The sequence below is a fragment of the Oncorhynchus masou genome, chromosome 1, assembly GCF_036934945.1.
Source record: "Oncorhynchus masou masou isolate Uvic2021 chromosome 1, UVic_Omas_1.1, whole genome shotgun sequence".
In the NCBI taxonomy this organism is placed as follows: Eukaryota; Metazoa; Chordata; class Actinopteri; order Salmoniformes; family Salmonidae; genus Oncorhynchus; species Oncorhynchus masou.
In genome coordinates this window covers 10,432,378-10,455,716 of record NC_088212.1, presented here as the reverse complement: position 1 = coordinate 10,455,716, position 23,339 = coordinate 10,432,378, and the positions used below count along the sequence as shown (strand labels likewise).

Here is a 23,339-nt window from a genome sequence, read left to right as displayed (position 1 = left end):
AGGGGCCCTTCACATTAGACACAATAGCATAGCTGAGACATGCTCAAGGCTAAAATGCTTAGAATGACTCTCTCCTCAGAGAGGGGAGACTCTCTTCTCTCCTCAGAGAGGGGAGACTCTCTCTTCTCTCCTCAGACAGGAGAGACTCTCTCTTCTCTCCTCAGACAGGAGAGACTCTCTCTTCTCTCCTCAGACAGGAGAGACTCTGTCTTCTCTCCTCAGAGAGGGGAGACTCTCTCTTCTCTACTCAGACAGGAGAGACTCTGTCTTCTCTACTCAGACAGGAGAGACTCTCTCTTCTCTCCTCAGAGAGGGGAGACTCTCTCTTCTCTCCTCAGACAGGAGAGACTCTCTCTTCTCTACTCAGACAGGAGAGACTCTCTCTTCTCTCCTCAGACAGGAGAGACTCTCTCTTCTCTCCTCAGACAGGAGAGACTCTGTCTTCTCTACTCAGACAGGAGACTCTGTCTTCTCTCCTCAGACAGGAGAGACTCTCTCTTCTCTCCTCAGACAGGAGAGACTCTGTCTTCTCTCCTCAGAGAGGGGAGACTCTCTCTTCTCTACTCAGACAGGGGAGACCGTCTCCTCTGTGAATTCAGTCGACTACCTGAAGAGATAGGGAAACATCTCCCTGTAGCCATTCTCCTCAAACTCTCAAGTCTTCACTTTTCACCTGGCCAAATATTCTACTTTATGTCTCACGTTGAACTCTATAGTCAGTTAAACCACTCGTTTAACCTTGTACCAACCGGTGGGAGGCTGATGCCGGCCGGCTGGCGACAAGGGTGAACCATATTGGCTGACCTGCAGGGGGTGCACTAATGTAGCAGTGTTTTCCCATGCTCGTCCTCAAACCTCATTGTGACCTATATTTATCTTGTTTATACCGTGTACAGCATTGTTTTGTATATGTTATGTGGGAATTGTGCTGTTATGTGTTTATTTAATATCTTTACATCTTATCGCCTTGCAACAACTGAAGGTCCCTTGAGGAAAACAGTCATTCTATTGTATCCCTGAACAGGCTGCTCTTGTATTTCACCTCATGTCATTTCAAAGCCCTCTCACCTGACAATAGTTCGATACATAAGTAGCTACAATAACAGCAGCATGAATCCCTGCTGTATTTCCACCACACGAGGACTGAATCAACTGTGGGCTGGCTACTACAGTCCTCCCTCTGAAGCTACACATCATGTTGATGAGATTACAATAATGGGATGTTTCAGTAGATCGGGCCAATGAGCAATCAGTAGCCTGCTGCATCGAGCCAATGAGCAATCAATAGCCTGCTGCTTAGAGCCAATGAGTAGCAGTAGCCTGCTGCAATGATTTAGTGGGACAGAATCTGCATTCCAAACCGATGACAGTAAAGTTGTGTACTACACACACTGAACTGATGAACCTATTGGCTACTGTTCTAACAGATGGCTACTGTTCTTCCTGCTACCATTGACACTTTCCCTCCATAATGAAGTTGGAGAAGTGTGGAGAAAAAAAAGAAAGCCAGACAGAATAATGCCAATAAGGCCAAGAAGACAAGCAGAGGAAAGAAGAGATAGTTAAACAAGTCATAAGAGGACATGGGGGATGCTTACACGTCCATTTAGTCTATCTAAAGTCAAAGGCACATTTCAAGTGGTCTTGGTAGAACTCTCCTTTTAAAATCGGTGAACATATGTCTGGTTCTTGACAGGGTGTTCTACAGTACAAACATTTGTACACAAGGCCTTGAGTGTAGAAATGAAAACATTTAACCAGTTTAATGTTTGTATCCTTAACAAAACTTAACCCTTCCCTTATGTTCAGGGTCAATTTGACCCAGAACAGAGTTTGAAATCACTAAAATACTATTTTACATAATTTCTTCCCCATAACCCTTCATCTACATTCCGAACTATGAGTCTAAAACCTGTAAAACATGTCATTTAAAAAAATATATAAAAAACTAATAATTGACACGGTAATGTAAAAGTGACTTCCATTATGTTCTGTGTAAATTTGACCTGTAGTTTGACCCCTGCACCTTGAACTTTAGAATGTTATGTCCTAGAAATAAGATGCTTTCTGCACAGGAATGGTGAAACCTTGCTGATCACATCGATATATAAGTATGATTTCCCTATGACTCAGACGCGGAAGAACACTGGTCTGAAGTCAAATTTGACCTTGACATTTGTGCGAGAGACAAATTGTATTCTGTGAAGTAAAGATCTAACCATGATGATCACAAGGAAATACATATGTTTGGTAAGACTATTTGGATAGCCCAACTGTAGATGCTCTACAGACTATCAACAAAATTTCAACTAACTATCTACTAACCCTAGCCCCAGCTCTAACCCTTACCCTAACCTTAACCCTAGCCCTAGCTCTAACCCTTACCCATACCCTAGCCCTAGCTCTAACCCTTACCCTAGCCCTAGCTCTAACCCTTACCCTAGCCCTTACCCTAGCCCTAGCCCTTACCCTAGCCCTAGCTCTAACCCTTACCCTAGCCCTTACCCTAGCCCTAGCTCTAACCCTTACCCTAGCCCTTACCCTAGCCCTAGCTCTAACCCTTACCCTAACCCTTACCCTAGCTCTAACCCTTAACCTTACCCTAGCTCTAACCCTAACCCTAACTCTAACCCTTACCCTAACGCTTACCCTAGCCCTAGCTCTAACCCTTACCCTAGCCCTAGCTCTAACCCTTACCCTAGCTCTAACCCTTACCCTAGCTCTAGCTCTAACCCTTACCCTAGCCCTAGCTCTAACCCTTACCCCATCCCTTCCCCTAGCCCTAGCTCTAACCCTTACCCTAGCTCTAACCCTTACCCTAGCTCTAACCCTAGCTCTAACCCTTACCCTAACGCTTACCCTAACCCTAGCTCTAACCCTTACCCTAGCCCTAGCTCTAACCCTTACCCTAACCCTAGCTCTAACCCTTACCCTAGCTCTAACCCTTACCCTAACCCTAGCCATAGATCTAACCCTTACCCTAACCTTAACCCTAGCTCTAACACTTACCCTTACCCTAACCCTAGCCCTAACTCTAACCCTAACCCTAACTCTAACCCTTACCCTAACGCTTACCCTAGCCCTAGCTCTAACCCTTACCCTAGCCCTAGCTCTAACCCTTACCCTAGCTCTAACCCTTACCCTAGCTCTAGCTCTAACCCTTACCCTAGCCCTAGCTCTAACCCTTACCCCATCCCTTCCCCTAGCCCTAGCTCTAACCCTTACCCTAGCTCTAACCCTTACCCTAGCTCTAACCCTAGCTCTAACCCTTACCCTAACGCTTACCCTAACCCTAGCTCTAACCCTTACCCTAGCCCTAGCTCTAACCCTTACCCTAACCCTAGCTCTAACCCTTACCCTAGCTCTAACCCTTACCCTAACCCTAGCCATAGATCTAACCCTTACCCTAACCTTAACCCTAGCTCTAACACTTACCCTTACCCTAACCCTAGCCCTAACTCTAGCCCTAGCCCTAGCTCTAACCCTTACCCTAACCCTAGCTCTAACCCTTACCCTAGCCCTAGCTCTAACCCTTACCCTTACCATAACCCGAGCTCTAACCCTTACCCTAACCTTAACCCTAGCTCTAACACTTACCCTTACCCTAGCTCTAACCCTTACCCTAACCCTAGCTCTAACCCTTACCCTGGCTCTAACCCTTACCCTAACCCTAGCCATAGCTCTAACCCTTACCCTAACCTTAACCCTAGCTCTAACACTTACCCTTACCCTAGCCCTAGCTCTAACCCTTACCCTAGCTCTAACCCTTACCCTAGCCCTAGCTCTAACCCTTACCCTTACCATAACCCAAGCTCTAACCCTTACCCTAACCTTAACCCTAGCTCTAACACTTACCCTTACACTAACCCTAGCTCTAAACCTTACCCTAACCCTAGCCATAGCTCTAACCCTTACCCTAACCTTAACCCTAGCTCTAACACTTACCCTTACCCTAGCCCTAGCTCTAACCCTTACCCTAGCCCTAACCCGAGCCCTAGCTCTAACCCTTACCCTAACCCTAACCCTAACCCTTACCCTAACCCCAACCGTAACTTTTATTTAAAACCTTACCATAACCTCAACCGTAACAAGCAGTTGCTTATCAACATTTTGTTCGTAATATGACCATCTGTAGAACTACAGTGCATTCATAAAGTCCCCTCCCCTTTTCCACATGTTGTTATGTTACAGCCTTATTCTAAAATGGATTAAATACATATTTCCCCCATCTACACACAATACCCCATAATGACAAAGTGAACAGGTTTTTATACATTTTTGCAAATGTATAAAAAAATAAAAAACAGAAATACCTTATTTACATAAGTATTCAGACCATTTGCTATGAGTCTTGAAATTGAGCTCAGGTGCATCCTGTTTCCATTGATCACCCTTGAGATGTTTATACAACTTGATTGGAGTCTACCTGTGGTAAAATCAATTGATTAGACATGATTTGGAAAGGCACACACCTGTCTCTATAAAAAGGTCCCACAGTTGACAGTGCATGTCAGAGCAAAAACTAAGACATAAGGTCAAAGGAAATGTCCGTAGAGCTCAAAGACAGGATTGGGTCAAGGCACAGATCTGGAGAAGGGTAACAAAAAATATCTGCAGCATTGAAGGTTCCCAAGAAAAGTGGCCTCCAACATTCTTAAATGGAAGAAGACTGGAACCACCAAGACTTCCCCCGCCAGGCCACACTGAGCAATCGGTGGTGAAGGGCCTTGGTCAGGGAGCTCTAGAGTTCCTCTGTGGAGATGGGAGAACCTTCCAGAAGGACAACCATCTCTGCAACACTCCACCAATTAGGCCTTTATGGTAGAGTGGCCAGACGGAAGCCACTCCTCAGTAAAAGCCACATGAAAGCCCACTTGGAGTTTGCCAAAAGGCACCTAAAGGACTCTCAGATCATGAAAAACAAGATTTTCTGGTCTGATGAAACTTGGTCCTGAATGCCAAGCATCAAGTCTGGAGGAAACATGATACCACTCTTATGGTTAAGCAGGATGGCGGCAGCATTACGCTTTCACAGTGTTTTTCAGCAGCAGGAACTGGGAGACTCGTCAGGATCGAAGGGAAAGGTGAACAGCGCAAAGAGATCCTTGATGAAAACCTGCTCTAGAGCGCTCAGGATCTTAGACTGGAGAGAAGGTTAATCTCCCAACAGGTCAATGACCCTAAGGACACAGCCAAGACAACACAGGAGTGGCTTCGGGACAATTCCTTGAATGTCCTTGAGTTGCCCAGCCAGAGCCCGGATTTGAACCTGAAAATAGCATGTGCAGTGACGCTCCCCATCCAGCCTGACAGAGCTTGAAAGGACCGCAGTGAAGAATGGGAGAAACTCTGCATATACAGGTGTACCAAGCTTGTAGCCTCATACCCAAGAAGACTCAAGGCTTTCACTGCCAAAGGTGCTTCAACAAAATACTGAGTAAAGGGTCTAAATACTTATGTACAGTTGAAGTCGGAAGTTTACATACACTTCGGTTGGAGTCATTAAAACTTGTTTTTCAACCACTGTACAAATTTCTTTGACAGTTTTAGCAAGTCAGCTTTGTGCAAGTGTTTAGAGGCAGATTATTTTACTTACAACTCACTGTATCACAATTCCAGTGGGTCGGAGGTCTACATACACTAAGTTGACTGTGCCTTTAAACAGCTTGGAAAATTCCAGAAAATTATGTCATGCTTTTAGAAGTCAATTGGAGGTGTATCTGTGGATGTATTTCAAGGCCTACCTTCAAACTCAGTACTTCTTCGCTTGACATCATGGGAAAATCAAAATAAATCAGCCAATACCTCAGAAAAAAATTGTAGACCCCCACAAGTCTGGTTGATCCTTGGGAGCCATTTCCAAACACCTGAAGGTACCACGTTTATCTGTTCAAACAATAGTAAGTAAGTATAAACACCATGGGACCACACAGCCATCATACTGCTCAGGAAGGAGACACGTTCCGTCTCCTAGTGATGAACGTACTTTAGTGCAAAAAGTGCAAATCAATCCCAGAACAACAGCAGGACCTTGAGAAGATGCTGGAGGAAACAGGTACAAAAGTATCTATATCCACAGTAAAACGAGTCCTATATAGACATAACCTGAAGGGCCGCTCAGCAAGGAAGAAGCCACTGCTCCAAAACCGCCATAAAAAGCCAGACTACAGTTTGCAACTGCACATGGGGACAAAGATTGTACTTTTGGAGAAATGCCCTCTGGTCTGATGAAACAAAAATAGAACTGTTTGGCCATAATGACCATCGTTATGTTAGGAGGAAAAGGGGGGGGGGGCTTGCAAGCTGAAGAACACCATCCCAACCGTGAAGCACGAGGTGGCAGCATCATGTTGTGGGGGTGCTTTGCTGCAGGAGGGGCTGGTGCACTTCACAAAATAGATGGCTCATGAGGAAGGAAAATTATGTGGATATATTGAAGCAACATCTCAAGACATCAGTTAAAGCTTGGTCGCAAATGGGTCTTCCAAATGGACAATGATCCCAAGCATACTTCCAAAGTTGTGGCAAAATGGCCCTGACCTCAATCCCATAGAAAATGTGTGGGCAGAACTGAAAAAGCATGTGCGAGCAAGGAGGCCTGCAAACCTGACTCAGTTACACCAGCTTTGTCAGGAGGAATGGGCCAAAATTCACATAACTTATTGTGGGAAGCTTGTGGAAGGCTACACAAAACGTTTGACCCAAGTTAAACAATTTAAAGGCAATGCTACCAACTACTAATTGAGTGTAAACTTCTGACCCACTGGGAATGTGATGAAAGAAATAAAAGCTGAAATAAATCATTCTCCCTACTATTATTCTGACATTTCACATTCTTAACATAAAGTGGTGATCCTAACTGACCTAAGACAGGGAATATTTACTAGGATTAAACGTCAGGAATTGTGAAATACCGAGTTTAAATGTATTTGGCTAAGGCGTATGTAAACTTCCGACTTCAACTGTAAATGTTTATACACACACACACACACACACACACACACACACACACACACACACACTTGGAGAAATTGCTTTGCCATTATGGGGTAGTTTGTGTAGATGAGGGAGAATCCTTGTTCATATAGAAAAAGGCTGTAACGTAACAAAAATGCTGAAAATTCAAAGGGTCTGAATACTTTCTGAATGTACCGTATAGATGGAAAATCTGAAATCTCAAATAAAGTGGGACCGTATATTTTCCCTGTGATGTTCAGAGACCGAGGTACATTGGATCTGAAGTTTGACCAAAAAAAAAAAGGAAATGAAATTCACAAATATCATAAAATGTCAATTTGATTAATTTACGACTTTGGTAAAGTAATGAAACATTTCTCTCTAAATGTTGACCAGTTGGATCGATCAACTCGTGGGATGAAAAGACGACATTCTCAGCTACTAGAAAATGCATTTTGGGAGGTTAAAATCATATATCTATATTAATTTACTTCCAGGTCAACAGGTCATATTGACCAGGAACATAAAGGGTGTAGACCCAATCAAACAGAAGCGAAGTGTTAAAAGCTGACCAAGTCAATGGGGTTTCATTTCATTGATCTAAATAAATGTATGCTTCATTTATCTGCTGTGGATAGTAAACCCAGACTAAAGAAAACTGAAATGTGTTATTACCAAGGAAGAAATAATTGAATATCAGCAAATACGACTTAACTCATCGAGTTAACTAAAATACTAAATGAAAACCAAGTAGGTTTTCTAGTATGGATAATTGCTGGTTTGCAGTACTAAGCAGTGTAGTCGCCTACTTAATGCAAGTTGTGGATTGTCATACATTTTCAGCACATGACAGAAGTATAACATACAAAAAGCAGTGCATTATGGACATACATTACCCTGAACGGGTGTGACTACTTACTCTTACTTAACATTACAGAGACCAACCTAAGCCTGTTCACATCATAAACTCTACATAGAACCAGACACAACACAAGGTACCTTACATCTATGAACACAGTCTCTTCTATAAGCACCATTTAGAGAACTTGGTCAGCATTTTCAGGTTCATTCTGTTAGATTGAACTCCCTGATAGGACAACGTCTGGTTTTTGTAGAACATATACGTTTTAGAGGATGTGCCCTCACTGCAACCTGTGTGTTTTGTGTGTGGGTGTGTGTTTTGTGTGTGGGTGTGTGTTTTGTGTGTGTGGATGTGCGCAGACGCATGCGTGCTTTCAGAGTCTGTGTGCATTCGTGTGTTTCATGAGTGTGTGTGTGTTTTGTGAGACTGCATGTGTGTATATGTACTTGCATGGTGGAAGTGTGTGTGTGTGCATGTGTGTGTATGTGTGTGCGTGTGTGTGAGCTCAATCATTGTGTGCCCTGGCAGAAGGAGGGTTGAGTGCTTTTTAAGCTGTGAGTCCAACTGTGTGTCAAACAAGTGGGAGCCAGCTCCGTATCCCTGCCTGGTTGACCGACTGCTCTGTGATGGATTCATTAGTTCAGACCGTAGCAAAATATTGAATTAGTTATTGGACAAATTCAGGTAGGCCCCTCCATGTTTCTGCCCATTTGGTTCCTAAATGAATACACCCCCATCTATCTGCCGGCCAGGGACACTGGACGATGCCTTACACACCACTAAACAAACCCTAACTCTAACTAACATGGACCAAGAGCAGGCTGCTCGCTCACATTTCCCTTAAAGCTACTGTTACTGTAATCCACTACAATGACTACAATAAATAAAAATAGAACGACAAACCCAAGCAAGAATATACATCTAATTGGTAAACGGCTTGCAGTCAACAACCCTTGCTTTAAGATTAACCTTTGTCATAGCGACCGATAGAATTTCCTAATTTTTCTCTAAATGCATTTGTTACTGTAATCCACAAAAATTATCATTCCAAGCCACCAAAACAAATAGCCTACTTCCATTAGAAATAAGAGGAAATATTCTTGAATCTAGATGTTATAACAATATAATATTGCCACGTGTTAATCATTATTTGTGTGAATATAAACGGTGTAGTGTCCACAGGGAAGTCGAGGCGAAAAACAAGACTGAATTTTGTAAATCAAAATGATAATTTTGAACCAGAAATGTATTCGGCTGCGTCATTGACAATTTTTAAAATCCAAGTCCATTGAAATCTAGAGAAAAGGCCAACTTTGACACCACCAAAACGAGAAGGGAACTGAATACCATGTTGTCGTTGTTTAAAGCATGCAACGCAAATGAAGCTGCGTTTTCTCTATAGACTTCAAAGCATTCCACACCTGGACAACTGTGCCGAACATGTGATCCTTAATATGTAAAATATCACCCAACATATTTCAATCCAGTATATAGTGTGACCAGTCTGAGAGTGTCGTTCCCCAGTCTGAGTCACCCTGGTGACTACCCCTAACCCTGGGACTGAGGAGAGCTGTGTAGGGGAGAGAGTGAGTGTGAAAGAGAGAGAGACAGACAGAGAGAACGAGATAGAGTGTACGGAACGGTGTGTTAGTCCACTCAGTAGTACTCACCATAGGTCTGGTAGCGCAGAGACAAAAGTCCGAGCAAGATGAGATGGCTCCAGTGTGCTCCTTCCCACAGCACCAGCATGGTGTCTCGACTGCTAGCCGGGCTACAGATGAGGGGGGAACTCCCTCAGGCTCCGGCCTCCACACAATGTCTCAACTCCCTGGTCCTCGCTCTCCCCCCTGTGTGTGTGTGCTCAGACTGGGGAATGTGCACGTCTCCTCTCTGTCCACGGTATGAGAAACTCCACTCTGCACAACACACACAGCAGCCTCAATTACTGTTCCTGCTCCACACTGACTGGCCAGCTGTGTGAGAGAGAGAGAGAGAGCGAGAGAGAGAGAGAGAGAGAGAGAGAGAGAGCGGAGTTACTGCACTGTGAGAGAGAGAGAAATGTATGTGTGTAGTAGTAGTGGGGCTGGCAAGGACAGGGCCAGCCCTCTCCCCGGACTCCTTGTGGATAAGGCAACAAAGCGGCAGCTGATCGCTCCTGGCCTGGCTGGAACCCCCACCACTAGCCCTGCTCCTCTGCCTGCTCCTCTCACACCTCTCTGAGCTTCTGTTGCCCATGGAGAAGAAGGTCAGGGGTTGGGGAGAGGAACAAGGGAGAGGAGGGGGAAGCTCGAGGGGTAAGCTAGTAAGGGCAAGAGAGGGGTGAGGAAATTCTCGTCCTCTCAAAAACAAGCAGAGGGCCTGCCAGTGAGAATCTCTGGCACCCACAGTTAAAGTAGTGAAGCAAATGAACAGGAGGAGATCTCAGTGGAAAAACAAAAGGGATCCTCGGTCTCTGTGGTTGATAACAGTTTGGCTCGACATTGATAACTAGACTAGGCATTATTTTCCCCCTCCAAATTATGCTGTGTTTCATCAATATGTGCATACAATTTATCAAAACATAACACTACTTCAGTCTACAAACTAAATTATTGAATTCAAGACAATTGACACTCATAAATATTGTAGATAACAGTATGCATAAACCGTTGATTCAATCAACGTCCTACATTAATACATAACCTTTTAGAGAGATTGACTAAAAATGAAGGCATCTGTATCTATTCCTACCAGTGTAACTACTACCAGTGTTGTTACTACCAGTGTTGTTACTACCAGTGTTGTTACTACCAGTGTTGTTACTACCAGTGTAACTACTACCAGTGTAACTACTACCAGTGTTGTTACTACCAGTGTTGTTACTACCAGTGTAACTACTACCAGTGTGGTTACTACCAGTGTAACTACTACCAGTGTTGTTACTACCAGTGTAACTACTACCAGTGTTGTTACTACCAGTGTAACTACTACCAGTGTTGTTACTACCAGTGTAACTACTACCAGTGTAGTTACTACCAGTGTAACTACTACCAGTGTTGTTACTACCAGTGTAACTACTACCAGTGTAGTTACTACCAGTGTAACTACTACCAGTGTAGTTACTACCAGTGTAACTACTACCAGTGTAACTACTACCAGTGTTGTTACTACTAGTGTTGTTACTACCAGTGTAACTACTACCAGTGTTGTTACTACTAGTGTTGTTACTACCAGTGTAACTACTACCAGTGTAACTACTACCAGTGTTGTTACTACCAGTGTAACTACTACCAGTGTAACTACTACCAGTGTTGTTACTACCAGTGTAACTACTACCAGTGTAGTTACTACCAGTGTAACTACTACCAGTGTAACTACTACCAGTGTTGTTACTACCAGTGTAACTACTACCCGTGTTGTTACTACCAGTGTAACTACTACCAGTGTTGTTACTACCAGTGTAACTACTACCAGTGTTGCTACTACCAGTGAAGCTACTACCAGTGTTGTTACTACCAGTGTAACTACTACCAGTGTAGTTACTACCAGTGTAACTACTACCAGTGTTGTTACTACCAGTGTAACTACTACCAGTGTTGTTACTACCAGTGTAACTACTACCAGTGTAGTTACTACCAGTGTAACTACTACCAGTGTTGTTACTACCAGTGTAACTACTACCAGTGTAGTTACTACCAGTGTAACTACTACCAGTGTTGTTACTACCAGTGTAACTACTACCAGTGTTGTTACTACCAGTGTAACTACTACCAGTGTTGTTACTACCAGTGTAACTACTACCAGTGTTGCTACTACCAGTGAAGCTACTACCAGTGTTGTTACTACCAGTGTAACTACTACCAGTGTAGTTACTACCAGTGTAACTACTACCAGTGTTGTTACTACCAGTGTAACTACTACCAGTGTAGTTACTACCAGTGTAACTACTACCAGTGTTGTTACTACCAGTGTAACTACTACCAGTGTTGCTACTACCAGTGTAACTACTACCAGTGTTGTTACTACCAGTGTAACTACTACCAGTGTAACTACTACCAGTGTAACTACTACCAGTGTTGTTACTACCAGTGTTACTACTAAAAGTGTAACTACTACCAGTGTAACTACTACCAGTGTAACTACTACCAGTGTAACTACTACCAGTGTAGCTACTACCAGTGTTGCTACTACCAGTGTTGCTACTACCAGTGTTGCTACTACCAGTGTTGCTACTACCAGTGTAACTACTACCAGTGTAGCTACTACTAGTGTAGCTACTACCAGTTTAGCTACTACCAGTTTAGCTCCTACCAGTGTAGCTCCTACCAGTGTAACTACTACCAGTGTTGCTACTACCAGTGTAACTACTACCAGTGTTGCTCCTACCAGTGTAACTACCAGTGTTGTTACTACCAGTGTTGCTACTACCAGTGTTGCTACTACCAGTGTTGTTACTACCAGTGTAGCTACTACCAGTGTAGCTACTACCAGTGTTGCTCCTACCAGTGTAACTACTACCAGTGTTGTTAATACCAGTGTAGCTACTACCAGTGACATTACTACAAGTGTTGCTACTACCAGTGTAGCTACTACCAGTGTAGCTACTACCAGTGTAACGACTACCAGTGTAACTACTACCAGTGTAGCTACTGCCAGTGTAGCTACTACCAGTGTAGCTACTACCAGTGTAACTACTACCAGTGTAACGACTACCAGTGTAGCTACTACCAGTGTAGCTACTGCCAGTGTAGCTACTACCAGTGTAACGACTACCAGTGTAACTACTACCAGTGTAGCTACTACCAGTGTAACGACTACCAGTGTAGCTACTGCCAGTGTAGCTACTGCCAGTGTAGCTACTACCAGTGTAGCTACTACCAGTGTAACTACTACCAGTGTAACTACTACCAGTGTAACGACTACCAGTGTAGCTACTACCAGTGTAGCTACTGCCAGTGTAGCTACTACCAGTGTAACGACTACCAGTGTAACGACTACCAGTGTAGCTACTACCAGTGTAGCTACTACCAGTGACATTACTACAAGTGTTGCTACTACCAGTGTAACTACTACAAGTGTTGCTACTACCAGTGTAGCTACTACCAGTGTAACGACTACCAGTGTAACTACTACCAGTGTAGCTACTGCCAGTGTAGCTACTACCAGTGTAGCTACTACCAGTGTAACTACTACCAGTGTAACGACTACCAGTGTAGCTACTACCAGTGTAGCTACTGCCAGTGTAGCTACTACCAGTGTAACGACTACCAGTGTAGCTACTACCAGTGTAGCTACTGCCAGTGTAGCTACTACCAGTGTTGCTACTACCAGAGTAACTACGACAAGCATTGCTACCAGTGTAACTACAACCAGTGTCACTACTACCAGTGAAACTACTGCCAGTTTTGCTACTACCAGTGTAACTACTACCAGTGTAACTACTACCAGTTTTGCTACTACCAGTTTTGCTACTACCAGTGTTGTTACTACCAGTGTAACTACAACCAGTGTTACTACCAGTTTTGCTACTACCACTGTAACTACTACCAGTGTAACTACTACCAGTGTTGCTACTACCAGTGTTGCTACTACCAGTGTTGCTACTACCAGTGTAACTACTAACAGTGTAACTACTACCAGTGTTTCTACTACCAGTGTTGCGACCAGTTTTGCTACTACCAGTGTTGCTACCAGTGTAACTACTACCAGTGTTGCAACAAACAGTGTTGTTACTACTAGTGTAACTACTACCAGTGTAACTACCAGTGTTGTTACTATCAGTGTAACTACTACCAGTGTCGCTACTACCAGTGTAGCAACTACCAGTGTTGCTCCTACCAGTGTAACTACTACCAGTGTTGTTACTACCAGTGTAGCTACTACCAGTGACGTTACTACCAGTGTTGCTACTACCAGTGTAGCTACTACCAGTGTAACGACTACCAGTGTAGCTACTACCAGTGTAGCTACTGCCAGTGTAGCTACTACCAGTGTTGCTACTACCAGAGTAACTACTACCAGTTTTGCTACTATCAGTGTAACAACTACAAGTGTTGCAAAAACAAGTGTTGTTACTACCAGTGTAACTACTACCAGTGTTACTACCAGTTTTGCTACTACCAGTGTAACTACTACCAGTGTTGCTACTACCAGTGTAACTACTACCAGTGTTGCTACGACCAGTGTAACTACTACCAGTGTGGCTACGACCAGTGTAACTACTAACTGTGTAACTACTACCAGTTTTGCTACGACCAGTGTAACTACTACCCGTGTTGCTACTACCAGTGTAGCTACTACCAGTGTAACGACTACCAGTGTAGCTACTACCAGTGTAGCTACTGCCAGTGAAGCTACTACCAGTGTTGCTACTACCAGAGTAACTACTACCAGCATTGCTACCAGTGTAACTACTACCAGTTTTGCTACTACCAGTGTTGTTACTACCAGTGTAACTACTACCAGTGTTACTACCAGTTTTGCTACTACCAGTGTACCTACTACCAGTGTTGCTACGACCAGTGTACCTACTACCAGTGTTGCTACGACCAGTGTACCTACTACCAGTGTTGCTACGACCAGTGTAACTACTAACTGTGTAACTACTACCAGTTCTGCTACGACCAGTGTAACTACTACCAGTGTTGCTACTACCAGTGTTGCTACTACCAGTGTTGCTACTACCAGTGTTGTGACCAGTTTTGTTACTACCAGTGTAACTACTACCAGTGTTGCCACAACCAGTATTGTTACTACTAGTGTAACTACTACCAGTGTTACTACCAGTTTTGCTACTACCAGTGTAGCTACTACAAGTGTTGTTACTACCAGTGTTGCTACTAGCAGTGTTGCTACTAGCAGTGTTGCTACTAGCAGTGTTGCTACTACCAGTGTAACTACTACCAGTGTAACTACTACCAGTGTAACTACCAGTGTTGTTACTATCAGTGTAACTAATACCAGTGTTGCTACTACCAGTGTAACTACTACCAGTGTAACGACTACCAGTGTAGCTACTACCAGTGTAGCTACTGCCAGTGTAGCTACTACCAGTGTTGCTACTACCAGAGTAACTACTACCAGCATTGCTACCAGTGTAACTACTACCAGTGAAACTACTACCAGTGTTGCTACTACCCGTGTTGCTACTACCAGTCTAACTACTACCAGTGTTGTTACTACCAGTGTTGTTACTGCCAGTGTTGTTACTACCAGTGTTGTTACTACCAGTGTAGCTACTACCAGTGTAACCCCTGTGCTGTGTGTGTGCCAGCATACTAGGGCCCCTGTGCTAGCATACTAGTGCCCCTGTGCTGTGTGTGTGCCAGCATACTAGCGCCCCTGTGCTGTGTGTGTGCCAGCATACTAGCGCCCCTGTGCTGTGTGTGTGCCAGCATACTAGCGCCCCTGTGCTGTGTGTGTGCCAGCATACTAGCGCCCCTGTGCTGTGTCTGTGCCAGCATACTAGCGCCCCTGTGCTGTGTGTGTGCCAGCATACTAGCGCCCCTGTGCTAGCATACTAGCGTCCCTGTGCTGTGTCTGTGCCAGCATACTAGCGCCCCTGTGCTAGCATACTAGTGCCCCTGTGCTGTGTGTGTGCCAGCATACTAGCGCCCCTGTGCTGTGTGTGTGCCAGCATACTAGCGCCCCTGTGCTGTGTGTGTGCCAGCATACTAGCGCCCCTGTGCTAGCATACTACCGCCCCTGTGCTGTGTCTGTGCCAGCATACTAGCGCCCCTGTGCTGTGTGTGTGCCAGCATACTAGCGCCCCTGTGCTAGCATACTAGTGCCCCTGTGCTGTGTGTGTTCCAGCATACTAGCGCCCCTGTGCTGTGTCTGTGCCAGCATACTAGCGCCCCTGTGCTGTGTGTGTGCCAGCATACTAGCGCCCCTGTGCTAGCATACTAGCGCCCCTGTGCTGTGTCTGTGCCAGCATACTAGCGCCCCTGTGCTAGCATACTAGTGCCCCTGTGCTGTGTGTGTGCCAGCATACTAGCGCCCCTGTGCTGTGTGTGTGCCAGCATACTAGCGCCCGTGCTGTGTGTGTGCCAGCATACTAGCGCCCCTGTGCTAGCATACTACCGCCCCTGTGCTGTGTCTGTGCCAGCATACTAGCGCCCCTGTGCTGTGTGTGTGCCAGCATACTAGCGCCCCTGTGCTAGCATACTAGTGCCCCTGTGCTGTGTGTGTGCCAGCATACTAGCGCCCTGTGCTGTGTGTGTGCCAGCATACTAGCGCCCTGTGCTGTGTGTGTGCCAGCATACTAGCGCCCTGTGCTGTGTCTGTGCCAGCATACTAGCGCCCCTGTGCTGTGTGTGTGCCAGCATACTAGCGCCCTGTGCTAGCATACTAGTGCCCCTGTGCTGTGTCTGTGCCAGCATACTAGCGCCCTGTGCTGTGTGTGTGCCAGCATACTAGCGCCCCTGTGCTGTGTGTGTGCCAGCATACTAGCGCCCCTGTGCTGTGTCTGTGCCAGCATACTAGCGCCCCTGTGCTGTGTGTGTGCCAGCATACTAGCGCCCCTGTGCTGTGTGTGTGCCAGCATACTAGCGCCCCTGTGCTGTGTCTGTGCCAGCATACTAGCGCCCCTGTGCTGTGTGTGTCCCAGCATACTAGCGCCCCTGTGCTGTGTCTGTGCCAGCATACTAGCGCCACGTGCTGGGTGTGTGCCAGCATACTAGCGCCCCTGTGCTGTGTGTGTGCCAGCATACTAGCGCCCCTGTGCTGTGTGTGTGCCAGCATACTAGCGCCCCTGTGCTGTGTGTGTGCCAGCATACTAGCGCCCCTGTGCTGTGTGTGTGCCAGCATACTAGCGCCCCTGTGCTGTGTGTGTGCCAGCATACTAGCGCCCCTGTGCTGTGTGTGTGCCAGCATACTAGCGCCCCTGTGCTGTGTGTGTGCCAGCATACTAGCGCCCCTGTGCTGTGTGTGTGCCAGCATACTAGCGCCCCTGTGCTGTGTGTGTGCCAGCATACTAGCGCCCCTGTGCTGTGTGTGTGCCAGCATACTAGCGCCCCTGTGCTGTGTGTGTGCCAGCATACTAGCGCCCCCTGTGCTGTGTGTGTGCCAGCATACTAGCGCCCTGTGCTGTGTGTGTGCCAGCATACTAGTGCCCCTGTGCTGTGTGTGTGCCAGCATACTAGCGCCCCTGTGCTGTGTGTGTGCCAGCATACTAGCGCCCCTGTGCTGTGTGTGTGCCAGCATACTAGCGCCCCTGTGCTGTGTGTGCAGATATACATGCCTGTGGATCTGAGGGAGTATTCTGTGAAGGCTGTTACGGCGTCAACTGTTACTTTAGACCTCACCGTCTCCGACGAGAGCCAAGTGAGGGAAGGAAGCCAAGAGAGGCACAAAGCACACCAACAGGCACCCAAACTGCCCCTCAGTACAAAACAAAAGCAATTCACAAAAGAGGAGGACAACACAGACACCCAGATGTCGAGTGAACTCTCGTTTCTCCTCTATCCCCGTCGAGATTTGTTTTTCCGGTCATTACACGACCAGACTTCTGTTCTTTTCACTCGTTGGTCATTAGCAGCTAACAATGGGTACCCTCTTTCTAAATTACTCTACAAATAAACAGTCCCGCCCTCCCCTCTTCTCCGTACCCCTCTACCCTACTTTGGGTCTCCTAAACTCACTCCCCAAGACACCTTGTTCTCTCCACTCAACCGAAGTGTAACTTCCAGCATGTCCAGCCTCCGAAAAGATTCTACAAACTGAGATTTCCTCCTTTTCACCAGTTAGCAGAACAACATGTTTTTGTGTTAGTGCGTGTGTAAACTTCAAGCTGTGTGTGTGGCTGTGTGTGTGTGTCGGTGCCTGCGGCTGTGTGTGTGACTGTGTGTGTGGGTGCCTGCGGCTGTGTGTGTGGGTGCCTACGGCTGTGTGTGTGACTGTGTGTGTGGGTGCCTGCGGCTGTGTGTGTGGGTGCCTGCGGCTGTGTGTGTGACTGTGTGTGTGGGTGCCTGCGGCTGTGTGTGTGACTGTGTGGGTGCCTGCGGCTGTGTGTGTGACTGTGTGTGCGGGTGCCTGCGGCTGTGTGTGTGGGTGCCTACGGCTGTGTGTGTGACTGTGTGTGTGGCTGTGTGTGTGGGTGCCTGCGGCTGTGTGTGTGACTGTGTGTGTGGGTGCCTGCGGCTGTGTGTGTGACTGTGTGTGTGGGTGCCTGCGGCTGTGTGTGTGACTGTGTGTGTGGGTGCCTGCGGCTGTGTGTGTGGGTGCCTGCGGCTGTGTGTGTGACTGTGTGTGTGGGTGCCTGCGGCTGTGTGTGTGACTGTGTGTGTGGGTGCCTGCGGCTGTGTGTGTGACTGTGTGTGGGGTGCCTGCGGCTGTGTGTGTGGGTGCCTGCGGCTGTGTGTGTGACTGTGTGTGTGGGTGCCTGCGGCTGTGTGTGTGGGTGCCTGCGGCTGTGTGTGTGACTGTGTGTGTGGGTGCCTGCGGCTGTGTGTGTGACTGTGTGTGTGGGTGCCTGCAGCTGTGTGTGTGACTGTGTGTGTCTGTGGGTGCCTGCAGCTGTGTGTGTGACTGTGTCGGTGCCTGCGGCTGTGTGTATGACTGTGTTGGTGCCTGCGGCTGTGTGTGTGACTGTGTGTGTGTGTGGGTGCCTGCAGCTGTGTGTGTGACTGTGTCGGTGCCTGCGGCTGTGTGTATGACTGTGTTGGTGCCTGCGGCGGTGTGTATGACTGTGTGGGTGCCTGCGGCTGTGTGTATGACTGTGTGTGTGGGTGCCTGCGGCTGTGTGTGTGACTGTGTGTGTGTGTGGGTGCCTGCAGCTGTGTGTATGACTGTGTGGGTGCCTGCAGCTGTGTGTGTGACTGTGTGTGTCTGTGGGTGCCTGCAGCTGTGTGTGTGACTGTGTCGGTGCCTGCGGCTGTGTGTGTGACTGTGTCGGTGCCTGCGGCGGTGTGTATGACTGTGTGGGTGCCTGCGGCTGTGTGTGTGACTGTGTGTGTGGGTGCCTGCGGCTGTGTGTGTGACTGTGTGTGTGTGTGTGGGTGCCTGCGGCTGTGTGTATGAGGCTGTAACTGTGTGCGTGTGTGGGTGCCTACGGCTGTGTGTGTGACTGTGTGTGTGTGTGTGTGTGGGTGCCTGCAGCTGTGTGTATGACTGTGTGGGTGGGTGCCTGCGGCTGTGTGTGCGCCTGTGTGTGTGCCTGCGGCTGTGTGGGGGTGCCTGCGGCTCTGTGGGTGCCTGGAAGAGGTACGCAACTGATTTGTGATCTCACTTTGGCAGTGTGGCTGTCAGGGGTGATCTGTGGTCTCACTTTGGCAGTGTGGCTGTCAGCGGAGATCTGTGGTCTCACTTTGGCAGTGTGGCTGTCAGCGGTGATCTGTGGTCTCACTTTGGCAGTGTGGCTGTCAGGGGTGATCTGTGGTCTCACTTTGGCAGTGTGGCTGTCAGCGGTGATCTGTGGTCTCACTTTGGCAGTGTGGCTGTCAGGGGTGATCTGTGGTCTCACTTTGGCAGTGTGGCTGTCAGGGGTGATCTGTGGTCTCACTTTGGCAGTGTGGCTGTCAGCGGTGATTTGCTCGAGGCGCAGGATTACATGCGAGGAGGAGGACCTCTTTTCCAAAACGCTGGGACACTATGTACCCACCCCACCCTCACACACTGTCCCTCTGAAGTGCGGGGGCATCCATCAAGGGCCCAGCATGAGGGCAGACGGTCTGAAAGGGCCCAGCAGAGGGGTTGGGGGAGGGGATGAGGAGGGGATGAGGAGTGGAAGAGCTGGAGGAGGGGGGGGATGGGGACTTTTGTCTCTGCTAGCTTAATAAACTCCAACTCTACTCTCTAGACTCATCTGCTTTCCAATGGCTCCTGGACTGTCTGACTGGCGGCGCTGATGGATTTCCCCTCTTGAGAAAGCTGGCACTAGTTTCTCCCATTAATATGCTAATGCTATTTAACCCACATTAAAAGGGTCCCGTGTTGAGTTCTGCGCTCCACCACGGGCAGCTAGCGGAATTTAAAAGACCGTCATTGTGTGGCGTTACATAACTTTCTGTGCTGTTCTGTTTGAAATTCAAAGTTGTTCAAATTGGTTATGGATCAGCCAAAGCATTTAATACTGATGTTGGGCTAAACTTTTCCCCTCATCACAACACAGACCTGATCTTATTACTACACATATTTGATCACATTACTACACATATCTGATCACAACACAGACCTGATCTTTCCCCTTATCACAACACAGACCTGATCTTATTACTACAGATATCTGATCACAACACAGACCTGATCTTATTACTACAGATATCTGATCACAACACAGACCTGATCTTATTACTACACATATCTGATCACAACACAGACCTGATCTTTCCCCTGATCACAACACATCACTGATCTGATCTTATTACTACAGATATCTGATCACAACACTGACCTGATCTTTCTACCCATCACATCACTGATCTTTCCACCTATCACATCACTGATCTGATCTTTCCACCTATCACAACACTGATCTGTGTCGTGATATGGGGAAAGATCAGGTACGATCAGGAGCGAAAGAGACCACAAGGAGCAAAAAGGGAGTGGAAGGTATCCGAGAGAGAACACAACTATACACAACCTCCGTCTTCCCCCCCCCCCTTTTCTGATCTGTCCTCTCCATCTTAATTGCATTCCATCAGTTCAGAGCTGGCCGCGGCGGACATCGCAGGTTTGATATGAAGGAAATACTTTCTTGGGAGTTAATCCCTATGGGGCCCTGGTCAAAAGGGCACTTGGTCAAAAGAAGTGAACTATATGGGGAATAGGGTGATATTTCTGGATGCAACCTAAAGCAGACGCCCCAGAGGAGTAATAGGAGGAGGGCTGCCTAATAACTCAAACATCTCCCTTTCTTTGAAAAAGGCAAAACAAACAAACGGTTGGATAGGGTTAGGGAGGGCATTCCACAGAGGAACCCATGCTGCAGACCACACACATAAATTAGGGAGGCAAACTGGTGAGGACCCAAAAAGGTGACATTTTTTTCACGGAAACAAACAAAAAATCTGTGTGAAGTACAAAAGAAATGTATATTTTCTGAATATAACATATGGCACAGCAACAAAAAAAAATAATGTTTTTCCAGGTTTTGTAAAAATCGGTTTATTCAATCTCAAAATCACACGTAAAAAAAAAAAAACGTTTGCTAATTTATTAAACATAGAAAAACTGAAATATCACATTTACATAAGTATTCCGACCCTTTACTCAGTACTTTGTTGAAGCACCTTTGGAAGCGATTACAGCCTTGAGTCTTCTTGGGTATGACGCTACAAGCTTGGGACACCTGTATTTGGGGAGTTGCTCCGATTCTTCTCTGCAGATCCTCTCAAAGAGTGTCAGGTTGGATGGGGTGCGTCTCTGCACAGCTATGTTTAGGTCTCTCCAGAGATATTAGATTGAGTTCAAGTCCGGGCTCTGGCTGGGCCACTCAACTACATTTGTCCCAAAGCCACTCCTGCGTTGTCTTGGCTGTGTGCTTCAGGTCGTTGTTCTGATGGAAGATGAATTTTCACCCCCAGACTGAGGTCCTGAGCACTCTGGAGACGGTTTTCATCAAGGATTTCTATATACTATGCTCCGTTCATCTTTCCCTCGATCCTGACTAGTCTCCCAGTCCCTGCCGCTGAAAACCATCAACACATGCTGCCACCACCATGCTTCACTGTAGGGATGGTGCCAGGCTTCCTCCAGAAGTGTTCCATCCTGGTTTCATCAGCTCAGAGAATGTTGTTTCTCGTGGTCTGAATCATTTAGGTGCCTTTTGGCAAACTCCAAGTGGGCTGTTATGTGCCTTTTACTGAGGGGTGGCTTCCGTCTGGCCACTCTACCATAAAGGCCTGATTGGTGGACTGCTGCAGAGATGGTTGTCTCATCTCCACAAAGGAACTCCGCCAGAGTAACCATTGGGTTCCTGGTCACCTCTCTGACCAAGGCCTATCTCCCCGATTGCTCAGTTTTGTTGGATGGCCATTTATAGGAAGAATCTTGATGGTTGATGGAAGAATGTTGGAGGCCACTGTGTTCTTGGGGACCTTTAATGCTGCAGAAATGTTTTGCTACCCTTCCCCAGATCTGTGCCTCGACACAATCCTTTCTCGGAGCTCTACGGTCAATTCCTTCCACCTCATAGTATTTTGCTCTGACATGCACGGTCAACTCTGGGACCTTACATAGACAGGTGTGTGCCTTTCCAAATCATGTCCAATCAATTGAATTTACCACAGGTGGCCTCAATTTTCAGTCTCACAGCAACGGGTCTGAATACTTAACCCTTGTGTAGTCCTAACATTCTGTATAATCCCCTTCCTGGTCTCCTTCCTTGTCCTAACAATGACCCGCCTTCACTAAACCCCTAAAATAAAGCAGCTTAATTGAATTTCAAACCCCAAATCTATTTTTATGAAGTAACAACCGGTCAGGTTTATTATCATTGCTGAAGGTACTGCATAGTTGTAAACATGTTTCACAAGAGATATAGCACTTGCATAGCCTAAGGAAGTAGGAGAAATGTGCAGAAAGTAGTTTTAAATGCATTTTATTGAAGGGAAACCATAACAGTCTTGGCAACATAGTGATATAATCTTATATACTGTACAATGTGGAATTCAACAACAAAATAATAGTCTTCTCCCATTTTTTTTTAACCATTGCCCCCCCCACCCCCCCACCCATAAGGCGTATAAATAACAATAAATAAGAATAACGATACAAGACAAAAATGTGAAGAATATAAATCAAATCAACTGTAATTAGCACATGTAGGACAGTATGTAAGTGTGTGTGCATGGACTGTGCAGATGTATTTCTCACATGTGCAGCACATAGTATTGTTTTCCAGTCCATTGGGGGACAGAATTGGCATCTCCTCCTCTTGCCTGGTCCAGCTGTAGCCTCAGGTAGATCAGGCCAAGATTCAGCCCCCTGAACACTTTTCACAAGGGCTGCAGAGGCAGCTGTGCGGGGGAGGCGCTCACTTCTTTGAATGTGTGGGGTTACAAGTGCCTTTCCCAGCTGCTCCCTCCTCTTGTTCCGCTTATCAGGCATCCAGGTAGGGTTGATCTTGTTCCATATCACGAAGGCGTTGTATGAGGACACATAAATGACGTTATGGAAGGTGACCAGGGGCCAGCGGGCTGTCATCCTCCTGCAGCTGTAAGTTCCATTCACCTTGTCCACGTTGTCCACACCTCCTTTGTTGTGGTTGTAGTTCAGGATGATGGCTGGCTTCCAGTCCTCACGATCACTGATCTCAGCTGTTTTGTGCAGTGTGCTCAGGAGGACCACATTCTTGTTCTTCTTTGTGAGGTAAGAAACCAGAGTGGTGGTGTGGGTGAAGGCAAACTTTGATGAGAAGGCCTCTCTCCACCTTGTTGTGAGGAGTGCAGGGGGGAGCTCAGGCTTGTTCTTTCTAACTGTGCCAACCTTATGATCTTCTTCTTCAGGAGCTGCTGGCTGAGGTCATAAGAGGTGAAGAAGTTGTCACCAGTGACATTGTGTCCACTCAGTCCATCTGTCACATCAAGCCCAACCCACATCC

At 46.7% G+C, this 23,339-nt stretch overlaps 1 protein-coding gene across 1 annotated transcript in view; it reads right to left on the bottom strand.

Moving 5' to 3' along the window:
- The window catches only part of bmpr1ba (bone morphogenetic protein receptor, type IBa), a 146,287-nt gene that overhangs the window by 53,836 nt on the left and 69,112 nt on the right, over positions 1-23,339 (bottom strand). The window contains exon 2 of the mRNA XM_064937421.1: positions 9,490-9,792. Within this exon, the coding sequence (XP_064793493.1) occupies positions 9,490-9,568 (79 nt within the window). The 5' untranslated portion in view covers positions 9,569-9,792. The remainder of the gene's footprint in view (positions 1-9,489; positions 9,793-23,339) is intronic.